This window comes from Erpetoichthys calabaricus, chromosome 2 (assembly GCF_900747795.2).
Source record: "Erpetoichthys calabaricus chromosome 2, fErpCal1.3, whole genome shotgun sequence".
NCBI lineage: Eukaryota > Metazoa > Chordata > Cladistia > Polypteriformes > Polypteridae > Erpetoichthys > Erpetoichthys calabaricus.
Genome location: NC_041395.2, coordinates 280,869,579 through 280,895,407, shown reverse-complemented (window position 1 = coordinate 280,895,407; position 25,829 = coordinate 280,869,579). Strand labels below are relative to the sequence as shown.

The 25,829-nt window shown below is 37.9% G+C and overlaps 1 protein-coding gene across 3 annotated transcripts in view; it reads left to right on the top strand.

Annotated features, from left to right (window-relative positions):
- LOC114647102 (mitogen-activated protein kinase 8) overlaps window positions 1–25,829 on the top strand; it is a 99,520-nt gene that overhangs the window by 25,867 nt on the left and 47,824 nt on the right. For all 3 annotated transcript variants that reach the window (XM_028795630.2, XM_028795631.2, XM_028795632.2), the window contains exon 2: window positions 24,425–24,603. In XM_028795630.2, the coding sequence (XP_028651463.1) occupies window positions 24,482–24,603 (122 nt within the window). In that variant the 5' untranslated portion in view covers window positions 24,425–24,481. The remainder of the gene's footprint in view (window positions 1–24,424; window positions 24,604–25,829) is intronic.

Here is a 25,829-nt window from a genome sequence, read left to right as displayed (position 1 = left end):
AAGAATATTCATTCAAAAACAAAAACTAAAAATATTTTAGTAAATCATTAATTTATTTCAGTTAGTCTTTCCAACAGCTTTAATAGTTTTTCATTTCGGTTTTGTTAATTATTTCAGTTTATGAAAATGTTTTTTTAATAATAGGTTGTTTTGATTTTAGTTTTTATTAACTATAATAACCTTGATAGGAACTTTGTTTTGCCTCAGTGTTTACTTGCTGCAACTGTTGTTCATGCTGGTCCCTTTCCTGATGGATGCTTGGACTGATGGACATTTGTAGAAGTGCTCACTACAATTAGAGAATGAATTCAAAAGCCTCCATTCTTTTATCGGGGCTGTGTATGGCAGTATTAAGTGATTAATCTCCTTATCTTTTCATCTCCTGTTACAAATGTGTGACAATACAAGTTAAACAATTACACCTTATTTAAGCAGTAACATTATTTTGCTTTCAAAGCATTCCCCAATCTGCTTTTGAATTAATTTCAGAATAGAGGTGGTAATAACATGAGCCAGTGTATATATGTTTTGCTCTTTTTCAGTAACAAGTACGGTTCCTACTCTTTTGCACTGAAATTATCTTGTGCAAACACAAAGCATTTTCAGACATGACTTCTGCTGTTTTTCTTTTAGGCATGTGTTGATGTTGCACTGTAGCATCACCATTGTGAGACACTTTTATATGTAATATTTACTCATGTATTTCTTATGTATTATTGTACCTTTTGAAGTAATTAGTCTACTATTAGTCAGTACTAACTTTCTCGGTACTACTGATTTAGTATAAAGAAGTTGTGGTACCATTACAAACGTACTACCAAATTAATTGTGTACTTTTTTTTGTGACATTTCCAGTTAGGACAGTATGAAAAATCCTTAAAATTAAAAGGGGTGATTTGTGAATTATATTCACCCTGAACTATTTTGTAAATGCTACAATAGCACATTATTTGATGTTTTACTTTGTAAATGTAATTATTTTTTAATATACACTTTTGTCAAGTCTGATAACTGCAACATGGTTCAGAAAGTTCGGAGAATTGAATGTCTACTGCTGTGTAATATCAGGTTTTCTTTTAATAACACAGAGCATTTGGGCACTGAAGACACAAGTTGGTTAAATTTAGCCAGCAGAAGTTTTCTCCATTCATCCATCATGCAGGTCTTCATTTGTGCCATTGTACAGGTCCTTTGTTGCTGTATGTTGCACTTCATAATGCACACTGGTCAGTACTGCAGGCAGGCCAATCTAATGCTCGCTCTCTTTGCTTACATAACCATGCACTTGTAATCCAGGCAAAATGTGGTTTGCTGCTGTTAGTCCCAGCATTTTCTAGAATATCTTGTAAAAGAGGGTTTGTGGATGTCCGCATATGTGGGTCTAAAATCTTTACACCTCCTTCTACATGAATGGTGCCTTCACAGATACCATGGGCAGTGACACATCCCAATACCATGACCTGCGCTGGCTTTTGGACCTATTGCTGATAACATCTTGGATGGTCCTTTTCTTCTTTGGCCTGAAGAACTCTATCTCTCTATCTTAACATTTGAGATGTTGACTTACCAGATGACAAAATAATATTCCACTGTGCTACTTTCCATCTCAGATGGGCCCTAGCCAGATGAGTTGTTGGCTCTTCTGGACAGTGTTGATATAAGGCTTCTGCTTTGCATAATAAAGCCTTAACTTGCATATGTGGATACGGCAGTGAATGGTGTTGACTGACAAAGGTCTACTAAAGTACTTCCAAGCCCATGTCTTGATACCCATTACAGATGCAGGACAGTTTTTAAGACAGTGGCATCTGAGGTGTCGAAGATCATGAAATTTCAGGTGCCTTTATCCAATGAGACTTAAAATAACATACAGTTGTGAAGGTACAAGCATCAAAAGTAGCAGAACAAGATAATGTGAGCACAAGGGAGTAGAACTACTACTTTACTATACTTGTAACTTATACTTTTTGTTAGTTTAACAGTAGCCATCCTTTAGGAGAGAAACTAAGCAGTTCCAAAATATTTTAATAAAAGGTGTGTTTGCAAAAGACACTTAAACACAAGTAAATTGGGTGCAGTTTGAATAGATAAATGGAGGTAATTCCACAACTTTGGGGCAAGAAACATTGTCCAGTCTCGGCATGAATGGCAAGAGGAGGGATAGTCAGCAGAGAGTCAGAATGGAGACTTCTTGGAGGGACAGAAGAATAGACCAGGGGTTGAGGAGCACAGCCATTCAGAGAACTGTAGGTCAAGGCAAGAGTTTTCTGCTGCGTTCTTTCAGCAACAGGAACCCCTGAATGTTTTCATGGGTTGAGAGTGGGGGATTTCCTCCCAGTGTAGCAGCAAATGGGTGCAATTTTTTTTGGCCACTGTAGGTTGTTTTGCTGATTTTCCAACATCATGTATAAAGAAAGATACGATCATCATGAACTTCATGCTTTATCACAACATGTGTACTAAATTTATTCACTGACACTTTTCTCCAATAGCTGAAAAATAATCAATATTTATCATTGTCACAGGAATTACAGAACACTAAGATAGTTCAGGATGTTTTACACAAACTCTTTTGTAACAATATAGTTTTCATGCCAGGTTTGCCAGAAAACTTGCTCAATTGTAAGACAAGCCTTCACTTGCTATGTTTACACCACAGTAAGATAGCTACAAAAAAGTGTGCTGGCTCAACTACTGTAATACATTGTGCAAAGGAGCACTGCAACTAAATTATTCTAAAGCTTAGAAAGGCAGGGCCTGGAAAGATTGTATTTTATGATCAGCCAGTTTACCGATCACAGATCAAGTCTTTTTTTTTGTGGTAATTGGCCAATTTAGATTGACCTAATACTTCAGTTTTCCAAATCAGGCCCTCCTTTTTTTAAAAAAAAAAAAAAAAAAGATTAGTCCCAAATTTAGAGGACTGTTTTGTAAAGTCAAGACTATCGATCTAAGGTTATTTCAGAATTCATATTAAAACACATTTATGTTGTTTTCATGCTACCACACATTAGTGATTAGACTTTTATTACTTATGCCTGTGTAATAGTGCAGAATATGTCACTGAATTGAACAGACTTTACTGTACAGAAATTACCCATAATTGGCGATGACTTTCCATTAGCTCTTATACCATTAAAAAATGTTGTATGAGCTTTACTCACATTTTAGTTGTTACAGTAATAAACTAATACATTTTACTGTTGCAGATTTGTTTTAGTAAATTTAATTGTACTTTTTTTACTAGCCCGGCTAGTTCTATGTCTCTGAGATTATGTACTTACATTAACACACACTGCATGCTGCATAATGGTTTGAGGCAAATCTCTCCAGTTACATGCTGAGTTATGTGAATGTCTGGTCAATATGGAAGTTTTAAAGCAGTAAATGAATACATTTTGTTTTAGAATTGATGGATGCTGGATCTTGGGTCTTTGCAAGATTTGCAAACTAAGGTTAGATCCTGTCTTGCACCTAGTATAGCTGGGATTAGCACTGACTCTCTAATGCTGACTCCATGTGTCCCTGAACTAGATACTCCATTTAGAAGATTGATTGTTGGATGGACAGCTGTAACTATGTTTATAACTATTAGTTAATAAATGGAAAAAGTCTGTTCCTTTGTTATGGTTGTGCATAGTGCAGTATTAAAAACTACCTAACGGTTAATTGGTCACATCATTGCCCTCTCAAAGCATGTACAAATTGTGTTTTACTTTTTCAATTCTATAATGGTACAAAAGTGACACAATGAAAGTCTTTTTTCTATTGAAAGTGCAGTGGGATTTTCCTGCATCTTAATACATAATTCGCCAGCCTCCTCACTCACTCACGTCCATCCGAAGCCGAATACGCAGTCGCCTTCTGCGCATTCGGCTCCGGACGTGCGCAGTCACCTTCTGCGCAGCTGCCCGAAAAACCTTATGAGACATATTATTTGATATATTATTTGCTAGAACCTTCGTGCATACACTGTAGTTAAGAGTACAGGATTTCGTAAAATGATTCAAACTCTCGGGACAAGGTATGTTATTCCATCGTGGCACTTTTTCTCAGACACGGCAGTTCTCAAAATATACATATCTAAATTGAAATTTAAATAATTTCTCAGTAAAGTGGAAAGTTGCCCTGACATGAGATTCATGGACTTTTGAGAGCTGTTACTGCTATGTTACACTAATGTTACATCATGTAACTGAAGAATGGTGCTTAACCTATTATGTCCTACAAACCTTAGTCATGCATGAAAGTCATACTGGGGCTAACGTGGCTGAGCTACTTCATAATGTCTCTTGAGGAATGGGGAACTGAATAAAAGAGCAAGTGTTAAGTCACCAACAACATGGTGAATATGCTTGTCGCAGCTCAGGTGGTCAGCTTTCCTCAATGTTAAAAACTATGCGCACACAAACGACCAGCCGTTTCACAGCTCCTAGTAAGAATAAGACATGTCTTTGGGTTTTTCCAGTGTAACGAGGATTAACACGAGACATCCAAAAAGGATTGGGGCAGCCACCCCGTATATCATGCCCTAGCTGCAAAATATGGGTATTTGTTGAGTTGTGTTTAGGTTCAAGTCCAAAACAGAACTGATTTAGAGGTGTAAAGATGACCTCATCGTTGGAACTGGAAGTGGCGTTGTCATTGACACCAGGCCCGGAAGAGACATCTTCATGGGCACCGGAACTATGTGGGATTTCCCGTGAATAGTCTGCAGAGGATTGAGAGAGAAAGTCAGTGATCCTCGCCATCCCCTGGTCTGGCGTGGAACTACCATTATTCAGGCCCTTTAGCTGCCTCCCATGTGCACGTGTGTGACACCAGAGAAGCACTGAAGGACTTAAAATTTTTCAGCAAAAGCAGAAATCATTATCTTCCACAGAACAGGCTGATTACCAGTGTGCTAACCAGTGTACATGACATGTGTACCAGCTTAAATGGAATAAGGTTGACCCAATTTTTATGACTGTTTCACACTGAGCATGGAGCAAAGAAAGAAGGGCAAAGAATTGTCCAAGTATGTGGGAAAAAAAAAATTGTGAAAAAGCATAGACAATCTCATCCATTCTGCTGTTGCTAATTTACAAACGCAGCACCCTGAGGTGCTTGTGCTAATCGCTGGAGACTTTAACCATGTGACGCTGGACAAAACATTACCTGCCTTCTCCCAGTATGTGGACTGTAACACCCAGGGAAATAAGACTATTGATTTACTGTATGCAAACGTTAAAGACGCATACAGCGCCACCCCGTTGCCTGCGCTTGGGAAAGCAGATCATAACCTGGTTCTGCTTCAGCCTCACTACAAACCAAGAGTGAGGGTCCTACCTACAACCACACGCTAATTCAGGAAGTGGTCCCCGGAGGCAGAGAAGGCTCTGAGACAATGCTTTGGAACTACAGACTGGGATATCCTGCAGGGATCACATAGTGAAAACATTGAGGAGGTTGTTGACTGCACTACCGATTACATCAACTTCTGTATGGACATTGTAGTTCCAGTAAGAACTGTACGCTGCTATGCTAACAACAAGCCATGGATTACAAGTGATATCAAGGGCCTTTTGAACCAGAAGAAAAGGGCTTTTAAAAGCGGTGATCAGCATGAGCTCAAGCACGTGCAGAAGGAACTCTGAGTCCAGCTCAGAGCGGCGAAGGAGCAGTACAGGAGAAACCTGGAGCAGAAGTTGCAGAATAACAGCATGAAGGAAGTGTGGGATGGGATGAAGATCATCACTGGCTGCAGCTCAAAGCGGTGTGCCACCATCGAGAGAGACGCGAAGAGAGCAAACCAAATGAACAACTTCTTTAACAGGTTTGACCACCCTAACCCACTCTCACCTCGAAGTACTACACCCTCCACACATCCTTCTGCTGATACCAGCATAGGAGAGACATCCCCACCCATAATTACAACAGCGCAAGTGATCAGAGAGCTGAGGAGACTTCGTGCCAGCAAAGCAGCGGGTCCAGATGGAGTATCACCACGACTGCTGAAGGTCTGTGCATCGGAGCTGGGGGGTCCTCTACAGCACATCTTCAACCTGAGCCTGGAACAGGGGAGAGTCCCGAGGCTTTGGAAAACATCTTGCATCACCCCAGTCACAAAGGTATCACGTCCTAGTGAGCTGAATGACTTCCGGCCTGTTGCTCTGACATCACATGTGATGAAGACCATGGAGAGGCTGCTGCTTCACCACCTGAGGCCACAGGTTCAACACGCCCTCGACCCTCTGCAGTTGGCATCCTCCACTCCCACCTTCTCCTGATATGCAATCATCTATATGCTACATCGATCCCTCTCCCACTTGGGCAGAGGCAGTGGTGCTGTAAGAATTATGTTTCTAGACTTCTCTAGCGCCTTCAACACAATCCAACCTCTGCTCCTTAAGGACAAGCTGACAGAGATGGGAGTAGATTCATACCTGGTGGCATGGATCGTGGAGTATCTTAAAGACAGACCTCAGTATGTGCGTCTTGGGAACTGCATGTCTGACATTCTGGTCAGCAACACAGGAGCGCCACAGGGGACTGTACTTTCTCCGGTCCTGTTCAGCCTATATACATCGGACTTCCAACACAACTCGGAGTCCTGCCACATGCAAAAGTTCACTGATGACCCTGCTATCGTGGGCTGCATCAGGAGTGGGCAGGAGGAGGAGTATAGGGACCTAATCAATGACTTTGTTAACATTATAAAAAGTGGTCTGTTTTTACCTGCATTATTATCAATCTTTTTAATATTGTTTTTTGTATCAGTATGCTGCTGCTGGAGAATGTGAATTTCCCCTTGGGATTAATAAAGTATATATCTACATGCCAGTCTCCAGAGGTTTTTATGTTCCTGTGTTCACTGTATGCAACATCATTAAGACGTTTACAGTCCATGGCACTGTAGATAACTTACCTTAATGTGAAGTAAAGGGAAAAACTGAGGGAAAACTCCAACAAAGGATTGTTTGAATAGTGTGTAAAGATTCTCAATCAACTTCCAAACAAATTCATGCTGACCTGCAGGCACAGGATGCAACAGTGTCCGCTCACGCTGTCTGTTGCAATGTGAATGAAAAGGGACACTATGGTGGGGGACTCAGGAAGACCCCACTGCTGACAGAGAGACATAAAAAAGCCAGACTGGAGTTTGCCAACACTTAAGAAGCCAGCATCCTTTTTGCAGAACGTTCTGTGGTAAGATGAGACCAAAATAGAGTTTTTTGGTAAAGGATAATAGTTTACTGTTTTATAGAAAACAAAATGAGGTCTTCAAAGAATAAACACTGTCCCTATGGTAAAATGTGGTGGAGATTCACAGATATTTTGGGGTTACTTTGCTGCTTCTGGCACTGGATACCTTGACTTTGTGCATGGCTACATAAAATCTGAAAACTACCAAAGAATTTTGGAATGCAATGTAGGGCTCAGAAAGCTGAGGGAACATGGTGGTATAAGAACTTTGTAGTGTAAAAATATTTGAATATTCAAATACCTGAGTAAAGCTGGTTATCACCTATGCAGTTCTGTTTATGTTAGGGGTGACTAGGCCTTCTTTTTGGTACAATTTTATTCTTGCAGGGATGGTGCAAATTATTTACTTATTTTTGAAAAAATAAATGTCAAATGAGTCTATTTTATCCCTTGTTTTTCATTTTATCACTGACAATACTAAGGGCTCATTTATACTTCACGCTCAGAACGCGTACGTGCCCGCATCATGGCCGCCACGCGTTCTGAGCGTTCATTTGATGCATCCTCTGAGCAGGTCCTCAGAAATTAATGCGACGCGTGCGCGAGTTGCAGTTCCAGCAAAAAGTAAGGGGGCGCAGTGTGTTAAAAGTTGGGATGTGACGTCAGAGTCTCTGTTTACTATTTACATGTGACAGAAAGCCGCTTTGCGGCTCCTACGAGATCGGTGTGCGCGCTTCGATATTTGATAAGTGGTTCGATGTGGTGAAGCAAAATGCCGACATACAGATGTATTCACGGTGCTTTTATATTCAAGCGTCGCATATTCCCGATCGTAATGACACAATGCGTTTTAAAATTCTCACATACCGTCTTCTGTGCTATCTTTTTTTTCTAGGGCTTCCTCTGCACCTGACAACAGTGTATGACCAGCAATAGATCGCCACACTGAGCACATTAAATGTATGATATTCCAACTCTCTGCACATTTAGAATCCTTAGATTTATGCTTTATCACTTTCATGATGAAAAGCATTAAAGTATGTAGATTACATTTTACAGATCGGTAATTTCGTTTAAATAATGAATACAGTTAATAATTACACACATGGGGTGACACAGTGGCAGAGCGTTAGCACTGCTGTCTTGCAGGGAGTCACGTCGCTGATATTCCCTGCCTGGAGTTTACACGTTTTCCTGCTGGGTTTCCTCAGTGTGCTCCAGTTTCCTTCCAAAGATATGCAAATTTGTGGATTTGGTGCCGCTAAAATTACGCTAGTGTATGTGTGTGCTTGTATTCACCTTGTGATGAGCCGAGGCATCTTCCAGGGATTGTTTCTCGCAAGTACCCAATGCTTGCTGGAATGGACACATCCCTGGATTTAATCAATAAACATCCTTTTCAGAGATATTGCGGTAAGGTGTCATTGGAATTTAATGGGTGTTCTAGGCAATTTACAACACAGAGAAGCCAAACATGTTCTCACCGTGATAATATCTTGCTCTGCCACCTGGCAGATTCCTCCAGATTTACGTAAAGTACGCGCGCAAGTATAAACACTTCAACGCTTGCGTAGCAGGAGCGTCCACTGCAGCATGCATCACATCGCGTGAAGTATAACTCCGGCCTTACTTTCCATGCTGAGCATGCTTTGTCCTCTGGCCTGGTTCTGTCAGTGTGCCTTCTAAGCAGAACAAAAAATAGGTAAAAACGTGGAAGAGCATCATTTTTGAAATGTGTAAGACTAGTTTCTTAGTATTAGTGTGCCAGTTAGCTAGCAAACAAGCTTTCATTACTCCGGTAAGATCTACTATAACACATATCAGCAAATGGACAGTAAATGACAGTTTTTATAGTGTATATGGCTATGAATTCCACATCATTCCAATAAAATACTCTTACACTTTCATTTGTGAAATGAATGTTACTATAAGGTATGGGATTGGACACAGATACCCTAAGAAGGAAATATCTTAGAATTTAAGTTTGTGCAAAAGAATTTGATGAATGAGAAGAGACCGTTCAGTCCTTCAGCCATCAGTCAAGGCATTAAGTAAATAATTAACTGGCTTTGTATCCTGTTTTAATAATAAACGAGAGCAATTTTTCCAGTAAGTAGAGAATTAAAGGATAAAAAAAATGAACAAGTTATGTATGAAACATGGTAGTCAATCCTGCAGAATGTTCTGCTAGTAGGCATACTAGAGTAATGAGCATTTACAACGGGTATTGTGAAGATTTTTTTTGGTTTAAAAAGGAAGGAAGGAAATAGTAAAGCAATGAAGGGACAGTCTCCCAGGGAAGACAAAACAGGAGACATGTGAGGGGATATTTTAATAAGAAATACAGGTGTTTAGATCTAAGGCTTAATTCCTGCTGTACTGTGGTTCCTTTAAAGTTGTGTTTATTTATACTTAATTTTAAAATGAGCTAACAGTTACCCCAACAGATTTTAAGAATGAGGCCAATGCAGAGTAAGTCCTGTGTGATGTCGACTTTTATGAAGCTTGCTTTTGAGGAGCCCTGGTTCTATGAGGCCTGCATATGTGAGATATACTAGCTAACCCATCACCTTGAGCTCAGGGCTGCTGATCTTGAGGAAGAAGTAACTAGCCTGCATTGTAGAGGATTGTCAGCTCTTATCCAAGTGTTCTTTAGATTAACAAATTTGCATAAAGGGACACGTATACAGTACCCCCCCCCCCCCCCCCCCCCAAAATTCGCAGGGGTTACGTTCCTAGAGCACCCACGAATTGTGGATGTGGTTAAAAAAAATGCCTGTTTTTATAGTTTAAACCCTAAATATGTTCCCAAAACACTTAATTTCATTTCAACCTCGGCTTAATACATTACCTAAAAAAAAAATTAAAAAAAATGTAACTGTAAACCCGTATACTGTACAGTACTGTACTGATGTCACCCGCAGTGCTACAATGTAAAATACAGATGTTACCGCTATACAGTCATATGAAAAAGTTTGGGAACCCCTCTCAGCCTGCATAATAATTTACTTTCAACAAAAAAGATAAGTGATATGTCTTTCATTTCCTAGGAACATCTGAGTACTGGGGTGTTTTCCGAACAAAGATTTTTAGTGACACAGTATTTAGTTGTATGAAATTAAATCAAATGTGAAAAACTGGCTGTGTAAAAATTTGGGTACCCTTGTAATTTTGCGGATTTGAATGCATGTAACTGCTCAATACTGATTACTTGCAACACCAAATTGGTTGGATTAGCTCGTTAAGCCTTGAACTTCATAGACAGGTGTGTCCAATCATGAGAAAAGGTATATAAGGTGGTCAATTGCAAGTTGTGCTTCCCTTTGACTCTCCTCTGAAAAGTGACAGCATGGCATCCTCAAAGCAACTCTCAAAAGATCTGAAAACAAAGATTGTTCAGTCTCATGGTTTAGGGGACGGCTACAAAACGCTATCTCAGAGGTTTAAACTGTCAGTTTCAACTGTAAGGAACATAATCAGGAAATGGAAGGCCACTGACACAGTTGCTGTTAAACCCAGGTCTGGCAGGCAAAGAAAAATACAGGAGTGGCATATGCGCAGGATTGTGAGAATGGTTACAGACAACCCACAGATCACCTCCAAAGACCTGCAAGAACATCTTGCTGCAGATGGTGTATCTGTACATTGTTCTACAAAGAACATCTGTATGGCAGGGTGATGAGAAAGAAGCCCTTTCTGCACTCATGCCATAAACCGAGTCGCTTGTTGTATGCAAATGCTTATTTAGACAAGCCAGATTCATTTTGGAACAAAGTGCTTTGGACTGATAAGACAAAAATTGAGTTATTCGGTCATAACAAAGTGCTTTGCATGCCGGAAGAAGAACACTGCATTCCAAGAAAAACACCTGCTACCTACTGTCAAATTTGGTGTAGGTTCCATCATGCTGTGTGGCTAGTTCAGGGACTGGGGCCCTTGTTAAAGTAGAGGGTTGGATGAATTCCACCCAGTATCAACAAATTCTTCAGGATAATGTTCAAGCATCAGTCACAAAGTTGAAGTTACGCAGGGGTTGGATATTCCAACAAGACAATAACCCAAAACACAGTTTGAAATCTACAAAGGCATCATGCAGAGGGAGAAGTACAATGTTCTGGGATGCCTCCATCCAGAATCCACACACTTATCAAAGGCTATAGGAGGCGTCTAGAGGCTGTTATATTTGCAAAAAGAGGCTCAACTAAGTATTGATGTGATATCTCTGTTGGGGTGCCCAAAATTATGCACCTGTCTAATTTTGTTATGATGCATATTGCATATTTTCTGTTAATCCAATAAACTTAATGTCAGGTGCAGGGCGTTTCTGCGGCATCTTGGGCCTTTAACCCTTAAACTGTATGGCGCTGAATTTACTCGGCTCCTACGTGCTGGCAAATGACACTAGGAAACAACTCTAGCTGGTTTAAGGATTAAGAAGAACAAAACGGAAAACATGAGAACACTCAGCTGGAGATGCGTCACAGGGCAGCAGTCAGTCAGCAGCAAGGAGAAATGATAAAGTCCATGTGTAGCGGGGCTACATAGTTAGTGTTGTTAAATGTCAGTTCTGAGTGCGTCTTGTTTCCATTGTCCCGTTTGCTGTTTATGTGTGTGTATCAGTAAAGATGATGGAAGAAGACCACAGCCTCTAACCTGGAAAACACCTGTTTTTAATTAATCAGTTACAGCCGTCACAAGGACTATTTAAGTAATTAGAAAGGAGGAGAGAGAAGAGAGTAGAAAGGAGACCATTCGTTTTCAACCATGTATCAACTTACTTGCTGTTTTCCACATCGCGCCTTTGCACCAGTTTGTTTTTCATTTTGCCGGACTGCTTTCATCCTTCATCTGCTGAGACCCTGGGGTCGATTCGCCATCCACCATACGCCGAGGAATCACGGTGAGGTTGTTCCATTTGCCGGGAAAATCAAACGACTCATTTACTACTAGTTCAGTCATCTGTATTCAGGACAGTTTTTATAACCGAACTCAAGTTCACAATCATTCAGTATATCATTCATTTTTGTTATTCGTGCTGTGTGTTATATGTTACAAGGGCAAGTGAGGGTTTTGTTGTATTTATATATGGTGGTGTCTCATTGTTGATGTGGTGGAGGGATATTTATATATGTTTCTATTTTTGAATTTGTCTTGTGGTTTTATTTAGTACATTTAATCAGTTTATCTTTACATCATCTGCTTTTTGCGTGGTTATATTTACATCGTCGATTGTGGGGGAAAAGAGTAATTTGTTAGAGGTACGGCTTGATAGTTAGATTCATTTCAGTAAATTATCCAGGCCACAGGTCTTGGAGGTGTAGTTGCCGGCTGGGTAAGGGGTCGGCCGTTACACATGAAAAACAGCAATGGAGGAAATGTACTGATGAAACTAGATCCAGAGATCCGCACGTTGAATGGGAATGTAAAGATAGTCCTACTGGTAGTTCCTGAAGTGGTGAAGATGGGTGGACGGGTTCAGCAGCGCTCCTTTCTTTGTCGGATGGCAATGAATCCACTTACAGTCCTCATGTACACAGGCAGACGGCAGACAATCCAGACCCCAACCACAAAACAATCCAGGACAAAACGAATAAGTACAGGTAACCTAACAGAAGGCAGGCAGAGAGACAGGAACTTGACAAAAACTTTTTTTTTCTTTTGGTCACCGGCCCCCTTTTTAAAAGCCACGCTGACATCATTTGACGCCAACAGCCCCTGCACCCTCAGCAGAAGACCAGTCAAAGCCACTGCTGGGAGTTAGTTTCAAATTCTAGTAGAGAACAGCGCTCTTTGATTGGCTACTTTCACCATCCCATGCTGCGTTTTCCTGTACGGTTGCTTCCTGTTCTCTCTACAGTGCAGTATTGCCACGAAAAAAGCCATAAAAAAATTACGGAGGATATTTGCGGTTTCTGCTAACAATTATTAGTTAGGTTCTAAGGAAAAATACGTGAACGACTGAGGCCATGAACCCAGAACCGCATCTTTGCAGGGGTCTACTGCACAAGGTAATGTTTACATTAGTAGCCCACAAATGCCTATTAGATTAAAAATACTTGAAGTATTAAGAGTTAAATAAATTATTTGGATTTTTTATGTAGCTTCAGATAATCATGGTATTATAGCTGTGACCAAAATCTGATTGTATCCAAGGGATGGGGATGAGTGTAACAGATTGGTATGTGATGGGCAAAATGCACAAAAGAGGGGGTAGCAGCTGTTATTGTAAAGGATAAATTTAATGTGTTTCTGCTTTGAATGGGTGATGAGCTGTATCAGTGAGTATATTAGAATTTGGGTAGAAAGCATCCATTATAGATGTGGAAGAATAATTTTAGGGTAACATAGCTTTCATCTTTAAAGAAATAGCATAGAGAGTTAATAAATGTCAGAACCCTTTGCAGGCTTATCAGGAAGCCAGATAAAGGTCAAGTGAACAACAAAATGTACTGAAAGATGACTAAGAGATGACAAACAAATCAGCAGATGTCCTGTAAAGAACCAGAATGGACAGTTGTTACATGCACAGAAATTTCAAGGATGGTGGCTCAAATCAAAGGTATAAGAGCCAGAATATAATATAATAAGACTTTTTTATTTTATACAAATCATTTGGGAGTAAACCAACGAACCACCCAAAGTAAATGTATGCCTTGATTGACACTGTTTGTAAATTCAATAGTTTATAAAATGAACCTCTATTCTTTGTTTCTCTGATCATCCTGACCATGCTGTAACAGACTGCTTTTGAAGAATGCTCCCTCTAAGGCATTTTTGCCGAGGAGTAATGTAAAGATTCAATGAACAGCTTTTCTCCTGCCTCATAACTGATTTGTCCTGTTAGAGGATGTTTTTTTATTTAATAAATTGTTAAATTTCTACCACATAGAGACATTAGATGTTGGGAATATGGTGCATAACCCAAAACCCCTTAGTGCAGGCTAACATTTCTGTGTGTATCTTTCTAGTAATATTAAAAAAGAAAATTTAAAATTGAATATTGTTATAATGGGAGACTGTAATTTTCCAAAAATTATTTGGGGATACCCTTTCAAATAGTTTGAGGACAAGAGCAGAATTTCTTAGATCTGTGACTGATTTAAGCACAGTTTGTTAAAGCACCAGTGAAGAGAAGCCCATCTAAATTTATAATTCTGTGATAATCAGGATATAATTCAATGGGTACATATTGATATGTGGAAAACAAGTCAGGAAGGTTATGTTTAGGCTATATAATTTACCAGTGAAGTCTTATCTTGAATATTATGTTGTTGTTTTGTTCTCCTATTACAAAAAAGACATAACAGTGCAGAGAAGAACGACTAGGCAGATTTGAAGACTGTGAAGTATGTGAGCTATGAGGAAAGATTGAAAGAGGTAACGTATTTCAGTTTAAGTGAAAGGAGATTAACAGATGGCATGATTGAGGTGTAGCAATTTAGTAATAGGTCGTACAGTGGATGCAAACTTTTATTTTAAAAGGTGGTCTTTGTCATAACACTGAATATTGGGATGCAGATGAAAACTGAAGGGTAAATTTTGCACAAACACTAAAACCTCTTCACATAGAGAACTATAGACACATGGAGCAAGTTACTAAATGTTACTTTTAGATAGTAAAACTACAGGGAGCTACAAAACTTGACTTGTTGTCATTTTAGAGAAATTAGGTGAATAAAATTGACAAGATTTCTTGAGATAAATACTGTAAATAATAAATAATGCTCTCATTAGAACTGTTCTAAAAGCAAAAAAAGTATTCTGCTGATTCAAGTTTATAAATCTCATTAAAAACTTTAAAGACCTGCATCAGTTTCATATACAGGCTTCTCTCCTTAGGACTAAAGATATATGATTCCTTTGCCTGTCAAAGTAAAAGAACCCTTTGTTCTAAGGGTGAAGTTTGAAATATTTTATTTGAAGGAGACCATAAATGTACTCGGATCTGGTATTTTTCTTTTTCTTTGTGTTCATTTTAAATCTCAAAATGTGAAAAGTTAATTCTGCTCAGTAAGGCATTCTGTAATAAGTTTAATTACACAAGATGTAAAGCGTCCAGTGTTGGTAGACGTTGTTCTTTCAAAAAGCAGTCATTATTGAATTGATGTTGTATTATTTAATTAATCCAATGTTTAATGTGGGGTGCTCTTAGTTTACTTATCATCAGAATTCTCCATATCTGGTGTGCCTTTCATTAAGTTTCTAAGTATCTCTATCTGTTGTTCTAATACTGGATGTTTTAGGCCCGATTTTTTTTTTTTTTTTTTTTTTAAAGGCCTTTTAGTGCATTAATGTTGCAGTCCTTACACTAAAGCAGAGATTTCCAAACTGTGTGACACAGTTATCAGGAAGGTAATATAATTTGTTTTCTAATTCAATTTTAAATATAGAACAAATAAATCTGCTGTAGGGCTTTCAAGTTAACCAAAAACTAAGAGTCTAAGTTTATAATATATAGTGCCTTGCAAAAAATATTCAGTTCCCTTAAAAGTTATCACCATTATCTGGATTTAGAAGATAAAAATCCTGAGAAATTTAACAGATGGTAGGAGATCATTCACTCAATCAAGCTCGTTTATTTAATAGTTAAGCTGTCCCAATATCTCATCCAAATACTTCTTAAAGGTTACCCAGGTTTCTGTGTCAACTACAAGGCTTGTTAGTTAGTTCCAGATTCGCAAAGCTCTTTGCATAAAGAAGTACTTTTAGTGGCTTCAGTTCTAAATGCACTTTCCCTTAATCTTTCCCTTAATTTCCAATGATTTTGAATACATGATGCACTGTTAAGTTGAAAGAAAGAATTTTGCTGTTATCTATTTAATCAATCCCTTTGTGAATTTTGAAAACCTGGATTTGTTCCCCACACAGTCTCCTCTACTCAAGACTAAACAGGTTTAATTCTTCAAATCTATCAGAGTGCAACATTCCCTTAAGTACCAGAATGCACTTGGTTGCTGTTCTTGCATCGCTTCAAGTGCTGCTGTGTCTTTCTTGTAGTGTGGTGACCAGAAATGTGCACACGTCCTCCAGGTGTGGTCCTTCTAGTACGTGCTATAATGTGAGCACAGTGTCGCTTGATTTATATTCAAACATTTTAACAATACAATTAACATTTTATTTTCCTTTTTAATCGTTTCTCTACATTGCTTAGATGATGAAAATGTTGTGCCAGCGTAAACCCCTAAATGCTTTTCTGAGGTTGCTAGTTCCTTATTCCTTTTGTCTATATAGCACTTTATGCTTTTTTACATTAAAACTGCATTTCTGTAGTGTCTGTCGAGTTCTGAAGCTTGTCCAAGTGTTTCTGAATTGTTTTTTCTGCATCCTCATTGTCTGGGATTGCTCTAATTTTCACCTGGAAATTCCACAAGTTTACCATCTATGCCAAAATCTGTGTAATTAATGTAAATCAGAAAAGGTACCGGTCTTAGAAAAGACACCCTGAAGGACATTAATAACTTTACGCCATGCCACATGGATTATTCTCCTGTTTTCTGTACGCTGTCTCCTGCTGGTTAACTAACCTGAGATCCGGTTTTGTAGGTTACTCTGATGACTTCAGGTTCTAGTTTCAGAGTTAATCTTCGGTGTGGGACTGTATTGAAGGTCTTTTGAATATCTAAATAAATTACATTGTATGCTTTACTTTTGTCAACTAATGTAGTTGCCTGTTCATAAAAAATTTAAAGATTGGTTAGGCAAGATTATCTTTTCATAACCCCATGCTGGTTGTTAATTGGTATGTTACTTGCATATAGGTGCTTTCCCAATTTTGTTTCTTACAGTTTTCATAATTTAGCATGGCATATAAGTAAGACTTACTAGTTTGTAGCTACCAGTCCTTGGGTACTTCTCCCTTTTTCAAAGGGACTTCTCAGACATGCCTAATAAATGTTTATAGGTGATGTCTTTTTATTTCTTTCAATACAAATAGTAAAATCCCATTAAGTATGGGGTTTTATTAGTCTTCAGCATATTAAAGGCAAGAAGCATCTTATGACTCTTCTGTTGTAAAATGAATAAACTCTGAGCTTATTTTTACTTATACAAGGGGGTGTTGCACCCTGCTCACTTTGCTCGCCAAAATCCAGCCTGTGCTACCCGCCATCCACTTCACGTCTCTGCTGCTTGCGTTGTGAAGAGGGGCGCTGAACGCACCCCAAGGAGACGTGATCACTCCTCCTAAACCCCCTCTTAAACAGTGATACAATGGGAAACAATTTTTTTTTTTTTTTTTTAATAAACCTCCTCTCTTCTCGATCAGCTGCTGGCTTGCTGCTGTGTGATCTGCATCTTGTGCGACGTTTCGAACATTTAAAAGCCTGTACAGCAGCTGTCCTTTTGTCTCTCTTCTCCCCCAGACATCCTCTGCTCCTATGGGGGCCCCGCTCCCGAGGCACACCCCGATGAACAGGAAGGTTTTCTATTATTTTAATTGAGAGAACTGTCCCCTCTGACTACACACAGAGTTCGATTCACACCTGAAAGAGACTTATGTTTGTTTGAAGTGTTAGAATAACGTTTTTGTCTCTAAAAACTCCTGTGTATCTGTGGAACTCTGTGACCCAAGCGTGAAGGCATATGTGGATTTCACTTTCACCAAACAACAAATCTTTTAATTCTCGTGGATATACCTCTTCATTGGGGAAGAAACACTACTTTTCCCTGATGACAACACGAATTAGACCAGGGGTGGAAAACTCCAGTCCTGGAGTGCCGCAGTGGCTGCAGGTTTTCCTTCTAACCAACTTCATTAGTTTTTGCTGCTAATTAACTTCTTTTGCCTTAATTTTAATTAACTTGATTTAGTTGTTTGTTTTTCTTTAATTAGCTTTCAAACAATAATGAGACACAAAACAAGGTGCCACATGACCAGCTCACCCATGCCTATCACACAATATCTGAAAATAAAGAAAGGTGAAGGTCTCAGTAAGGTTGATCCCTCAAGTCCCCAAAACATTTTGACAGTGTTCTTGAGGGAAAAAACAGAAAATCAATAGTTATGGAAATGTCTGCTGTGTCAGAATGAGTGCAGCAACAAGCCATAGAATTAAATAATGAGTTTTATTAACAGCAAGAATTGGCTTCTCATTATAATACAAAACAATTTATTTTTGTATAGCCCAAAATCACACAAGAAGTGCCACAACGGGATTTAACAGGCCCTGCCTCTTGACAGCCACCCAGCCTTGACTCTCTAAGAAGACAAGGAAAACCTCCCCAAAAAACCCTTGTAGGGAAAAAATGGAAGAAACCTTGGCAAAGGCAGTTCAAAAAGAGACCCCTTTCCAGGTAGGTTGGGCGTGCAGTGGGTGACAAAAAGAAGGGGGTCAATACAATACAATACACAGAACAGAACAAATTCTCAATACAGTATAAAAATAAAAATATTTATTTAATCTAATTTAACAGTAGATGATATCACATAATATGATTTGGATTTGTTTAGAGTCCTGGAGACCTCAGCCATCAAGCTGCCTCCCTCATTTGGCCATTCCACAGCTGAAACATTGCTTGGCAAGCCAATCCGATGATAGGACCCCTCTACCCCACGATACCTGCGATCCAGAGATGACTTTACCTTAGGCAGGCAAAACAACTTGGCAGGTGTGCCGTGGCACCAAGTGCCACATTTGACTACCAAGAAGAGAAACAGAATAGGTGATAGTAACAAATTATAACTATCATGTTACTTATGTTTTCGTGCTAATGACTAACAACACAGATGCAGTCTGTACAGTTAATCAGCAGCTCTAGTCAGGATATGCTAAACTGAAGTAGTGAGTCTTCAATCGGGATTTAAAAGCTGAGACCAATGGGGCATCTCTTATAGTGGCAGGCAGACCATTCCACAGTTCAGGGGCCCTGTAACTAAAAGCTCAACCTCCCACTGTTATTTTATTAATTCTTGGAATCATAAGCAGACCGCCATCTTGAGATTTTAATGTGTGCTCTGGTTTGTAAGTCATGATAAATTCAGACAAGTAAGCCGGACCTTGGCCATTTAATGCTTTATATGTTAAAAGGAGGATTTTGAAATCTGCCCTAAACTTAACCAGGAGCCAGTGTAAGGATTTAAGAACTGGAGTTATGTGTTCGTACTTTCTTGTTCTTGTAATAATTCTTGCAGCAGCATTTTGGATTAACTGGAGGCTGTATAAAGAACAGTTTGAACATCCAGTGAACACCGCATTGCAGTAGTCAATCCTACTAGAAATAAATGCATGAATTTAATTTCTCAGAATCCTGTTTATTTAGAAAGCACCTTAATTTCCCAACATTTTTAAGATGGAAGAAACATGATTTGGACAACTTTGTAATGTGCGATTTAAATGACATGCTAGAGTCAAAGATAACTCCTAGATTGCGGGCTGATTCAGTAAAATTAATGGTGATTCCAACTGAGTTAAGTGATGACAAAATAATGTTGTGATCAGCATCATTCCCTCCAACAATTAACATGTTTTATCTGTGTTTAAAGACAAGCAGTTCTCATCCATCCACTCCTTTAATTCACTAACACAACTAATTAAAGACAATATCGGAGAAACTTAATTTGATCTAAATGAAAGGTATAACTGGGTGTCATCTGTATACGAATGAAAATTAACATTGTTTCCTAATGATAGATCCCAGTGGAAGCATGTAAAGTGAAAACAGTAAAGGTCCCAGTACTGAGCTCTACGGGACACCACATCTCACTTCTGTGTATAATGATGGAGTACTGTCAGCACATTTCTGTACATATTGGAATTGCTTTGATAAATAAGATCTAAACCAAGTGAGCACAGTGCCTGTAAGCCCAACATCATTTTCTAGCCCGTGCAGTAAAATAATATGGTCAATGGTGTCAAATGCTGTACTTAAGTCTAACAACATAATTACAGTGGAGTTTCCTTCATCAGAGGATATCAGAATGTCATTTATAACCTGCGTTCATGCCATTTCTGTATTATGACCAGTGCGGAAACCAGACTAGAATTTCTCAAATAAATTGTAATGCGTAAGGTGTGACTGAAGCTGATTGGCGACTACTTTTTGTAGTATTTTAGAGAGAAAGGGTAAATTTGAAATAGACCTATAATTCTCATTAAGAAACTGGTTGGAGTGAAATTAGTTGGAGTTTGAAGCCCCAATTTAGCTGGTCAACTGTTGACTTGTTTCATATTTGATTTCTGTTTGGCTGTCATTTAATGAAGAAAATAATTCATTCAGAGCAATGCATCCTTAAAAACAGGGCTATTAAAATGAAGGGGAAAAGAAGTTAATTAGCAGTGAAAACTGGTCACTGATTAGGAAAAGGGTTAGAATGAAAACCTGCAGCCACTGCGGCACTCCAGGACTGGAGTTTGCCACCCCTGAATTAGACGATCTACAAATCTCCGACTTAAAGTTTAAATCCGAACAATATATTCAATCTCTTTCTGCTGTTCCGTTATTTCACAGAGTAATAATTTCAGTTTGTTTGCGCTAATGCAATCTTTACTATCATTTTTTTGAGACTTTCGCATTTTTGCACTTCCATTATTTGTAACATGCTCTGCATGTGTATGGCTCCAATGTTTTTGAATTCTTTATGATGTTCTACTTTGTCATCTACTCTTTGTCTTTTATTTCTGGTCCCGGGCGTGGTTAAATCTCTTGGCACAAACTCTCATCTCGCAGGACGTGAAAGTGTCTCTGAGAAAGATAACGTCTCGTTGCAGGATAACAAGTCTTGTCTACCAAGATTTTTTTTATTATAATAGAGATGTTGCATTCCATTTGTTTCCTCCTTTACCAATCCTTAGATGAAATGTATGTTCAGTTCATTTATTGTGTTTTTTGTAATTTCAAAGATTTGTCCCTTTTTGTATATGAGGGGTTTAAGTTCACTTTTATCATCATTTTACTAAAGTAGTACTCAAAAATCGTTTTTCCAAAAGATACATATACAGGTTTTCAATAAATGTACTTAAAATAGTAAGTGAATTTCCCCTTGGGATTAATAAAGTGTCTGTCTGTCTGTGTCTGTCTGTCTGTCTGAATACATCATATATCTTTTGAAATACTGAGAATGGTGATAACTTTCAAAGGGCTTAAATCCTTTTGCAAGATACTGTATTCAAATATATCTTAAATAGTCTGAGTGCTTCAAATGTCATTATAGATTTATATGTCATTATTGTCATATAAACTACAGAGTACAAGAAAAATTGTACTTGCAAATGTTAACACATCACCTCTCTCTGGACAATTTTAATATCAAAATAAAAATCAAATATTGTAAACACAGAAGTTTTGCAAATGCTTGTTGAAGAAATGAGTTACCTTGTCTCACATTTGACCCAACATCAAATTTGTAAAATGCACCTGTCATATGTGAGTCACTAACTGTATAAAATGTTTCATTAAAAATTGGCTTGTAAATTTAAAAGCGATGATTTTTTTTATTTTTACTAGGGGGCTTTGCCCCCTGCTCGCTTCGCTCGCTAACCCCCGTGTTTGGTTTTCCAGATACACACTTCTAAGATTTTTTTTTTCTTTGAATTGTTGCTATTTCATTAGTTTCACTTTTATTTCAGAACTTCGTTAAAAACAATATTTGGAATCTTTAGAGTCCCAACATGCTTCTGAATATTTTAAATGAGGTCCATGAAACATGTGTTTAATGACTTTGTGCCATAATTCAGGATAGGTTTCTCTGTTTGGAATTTCAGCACAGACAAACCGATCTACATCATCAGCAGTTAATAATTTTTTTGCAAAGTAACCAATAAATGCATGTAAACCCTGTTTTTGAAATTCTCTGACTTAAACTTCAAAGCCTTACCATATTTACATACTTCAGAAATATCTCCTCTGTCCATATTTTCGATCTCTATTCACCTTTTTGTTATTTCTCCGAGTAATAATTTCTCTTTGTTTGTGCTAATACGATGTTTACTTTATTTGTTTTGACACTTTCATTTTTTTCTTCTTTCATATTCTGTATCTTGCTCTGCATGTGTTTTGCGCCTCCATTTTTTTTTTTTAGTCTTTTGAATTCCACTGTTTCCATTATGTATAACCTGCTCTGAATGTGTTTGGCCCTCTTGTTTTTTAACGTCTTTATGATGTTTTACTTTGTTTTATACTCTTTGTCTTTTATTTCTGACCTCGCTTTGTCCTGGTATTTTTTCAATTACGCCTGGTCCGTGATGATTATTTTCCCTTTTTTCGAGTAATAATTTCCTTTTGTTTGTGCTAATGTGATCTTTATTATCTTTTTTGATACTATAGCATCCCCCGTGTCTGGGTTGAAAAGAGAAGTTTAAAAAAAAAAAAAAAACAGACGTAGTAAATTCTCACAAAAGTTCAAAAGTTTTACTTGAACAATCAAGAAAAAGAACACCAACTTCATAACCCCAAATACATCCTTCTAGCACCCTCTCCAACCCCTCCTCCCGTCATGGCTCTAAACCCACCCCCCTGTCACTCAGTCACTCAAAATAAAAAAAAGGCTTTGACCTGCCTGAGACACTACAATACTTTCGAATTTTCCTGCTTTCATTTTCTTTACCTTTCTCTGCATGTGTATCACACAATTGTTTTTTTTTTTTTTTTTTTTGACCCATTCGAATTCCACTGCTTTCATAATCTCTAACCTGCTCTGCATGTGTACAGTGCCAACGTTTTTGAACGTTTTTTATGAAGTTCTGAGCCCTATTGGACATGCTTTTTTTTCAATTCCACTTGATCCGGGCTGATTATTGTCTTGCAAGAATCTCATGTTCTATGTCCCCGCGAGACGGTCCTGTGTCAATCTCTTGGCACAAAGTCTCATGTTTAAGGTCCCCGCGAGACGCTCCATGGCCGATCTCTTTTGTCTCGAGGGTCTTTTAAGTGTCTTCCGTGATCTTCTCAAGTGCCTTGAGCATGGGAAAGGCGCTATATAAATAAAATGTATTATTCATGTGATGATCACATCTCGTCTCCCTAGTCTTTCTCTCCCAGGATTTTTTTTTTTATAATAGATTATTATTTTTTTTGCTTCCTCCTCTTTTAAAATCTAGCTAAGTATGTAAACATACAGACTTTGCAGAGGCTATTGAAATAGTTTGGAAAGCATTGTCCTAAAGTGTTGAGAATTCTCAAGTGCAAAGTGTTACAATTTTAAAAGTTTTGTACAGTTTTACTTTGGTTTTTATCTTATTGTAAAGGTGCATTTTGTTATAATACACATTTTTGCATATGCTTCTGCTAAGTGACTTTCAGTTTTAGAAGGGCACCTAATATAAACTGATTTTGTAACCTTAGACCTTATCTACTTAAGAACCACATCCCCAAGAAGCTTTGGACAAGCTGAATTCACTTAACTCATACTGAATATGCATAAAAATATTTATGAAAATAGTAGACGAAATCAAATGTTTCACAATGATTCGTTTTTTTTATAACCTAAAACATGTAGAAATGAATAGTAATAAATAAGGAAATGGTGAGACATCGATTTGTCTCCAGTTGTCATCTGGAAACAATATGCATAGGGCTGTTGGCAGATTTACTTGTGAAGTGAGTTTGAGACTTAGCTGAGCTTAGAGCAGAATCAGCTTAGACTTAATTTTTACATTACAGAACCTTCTCAAAGCTGCGTAATTCATTTTAGGATCATGAGTGGCTTGGTGCTTATCCTGGCAGCTTCAGCTACAAGGTAGGAAACAATTGTAATAAGGTGAATTTGAAACAATGGTACCGAACAATGTAAAACTTGTTTCTATTTCTGTTTTAATGATTACACACAAACTGCATGTTTCAAAGCATACCTATACAAAACATGAATAATTGTGTCTGTGCACAACTGTTTTTGGTGCATTTTTATGCACAACTAGTACATCATTGTATGTTTTTCTTTCAAAAAGAAAATGGTAAGCAGAACCAGTTGTGTAGTAAAAACAGTTTAATTGAAAAATGAAAAAAAAAATGTATATAAAGATTAAAAAAATAATAGCTGGTTACCTGCTGAATTTTAAGGTGCCACTCTGTCTGATTTCCAACTCATCAGTATTCTATGAAATACTAGTCTCCCTGCTGATATCGTCCTATTCATTGGAGCTCAAGGCTTTACTTTCATCCATTACATCTGTGTGGCTCTTGTGACACTCTCTTGGCCATTTTCCATTACTTTCTTGTATTTACTTAAGAAATTGTACCAGATTTTTTTGTTTGTTTTTAACAGTTGTTTGTGTGTTTATATTTCATTTCATTGTTTTATCTTCAGGTCCTTAAAGGAAAAATTAATTTGGATGCAAACAATCAGAATTGTTAAGGACACATCATGAATAGAAATAAGCGTGAGAAAGAATTCTACAGTTTGGATGTTGGAGACTCAACTTTCACAGTTTTAAAACGCTATCAGAATTTGAGACCTATTGGTTCTGGAGCACAAGGAATTGTCTGGTAAGTTTTTTTTTTTTGTTTGTTTTGTTTTTCTTCAGTACACCAAAGCACTGTGCATTCTTAAGTTATAATAAAGTTCATTAAAAGATGCTTAGTTTAGTTTGGACTCAGAGCTCAGAAGAATGCATATGATGAATGTCCTGTACGTCTTTTTCTTAACTTTTAATTCTTATTCTCTTCCTGTGTTTTTACTGGAAAATCACTGTTAAGACTTCATCAACTACCCTTGGGATTAATAAAGTATCTATCTATCTATCTATCTATCTATCTATCTATCTATCTATCTATCTATCTATCTATCTATCTATCTATCTATCTATCTATCATCTATCATCTATCCTCTATCTATCTATCTATCTATCTATCTATCTATCAGTTCTTTCTTACAGGTTTAGCCTCAAACAGAATAGCAAACTTGTAGTAAACTGTAACTCTTTATTAATGTGCAGCACAAAAGGGACTATTTCCTACATTGACCACACTTTTTGGGATGATTCTTGCTTTCAAGAACAGCCTACTAAATATTTGTTTCTAACATGACAGTAATAAGAATTACTTCATTTGAGTTAAGGGGACAAGTTTAATTCACTATTTCATATTTCATGTGGTCTTCCTTGAGCTCTCCACTAAGTTTTCAGTGATTTTTCCCATCTGTTTAATAGAAAATGACAGGCATTTAGTTTGTACAGGGCGACACAAAAAAACGGGAACTTTTTTACAATCCAATAAAACTAGAAGTGATTAAAGAAATAAATTTTATTCATAGTAATTGAAACCTTAAAATTTGCCATTTACAAAAAATTGATAGAATTTATCATTTTTTAAAAATTACGTCTTTTAGATGGCGTCCTCCTGTACGAATACATTCTTGAAATCTGCTGTTGAGATTCTTCATTGACCGCTGCAACATCTCAGCTGGGATACTGTGAATTTCATCCCGAATTCTCTGTTTTAACTCATCCAGGGTTCTTGGTCGAGTCGTGTACACTTTACTCTTGAGGTAGCCCCACAAGAAAAAATCACAAACGGATAAATCTGCCGATCTAGGGGGCCAGGGAATGTTACCGAATCTTGAGATCACACGGTTACCGAACAATTCTCGCACAGCTTCCATTGATTGCCGTGCAGTGTGTGATGTCGCTCCATCCTGTTGAAACCAGGTTTCTTGAACGTGTGGAAAGTTGTTCAATTCAGGTGTAACGAAAGTTTGTAACTTCTCCACGTAA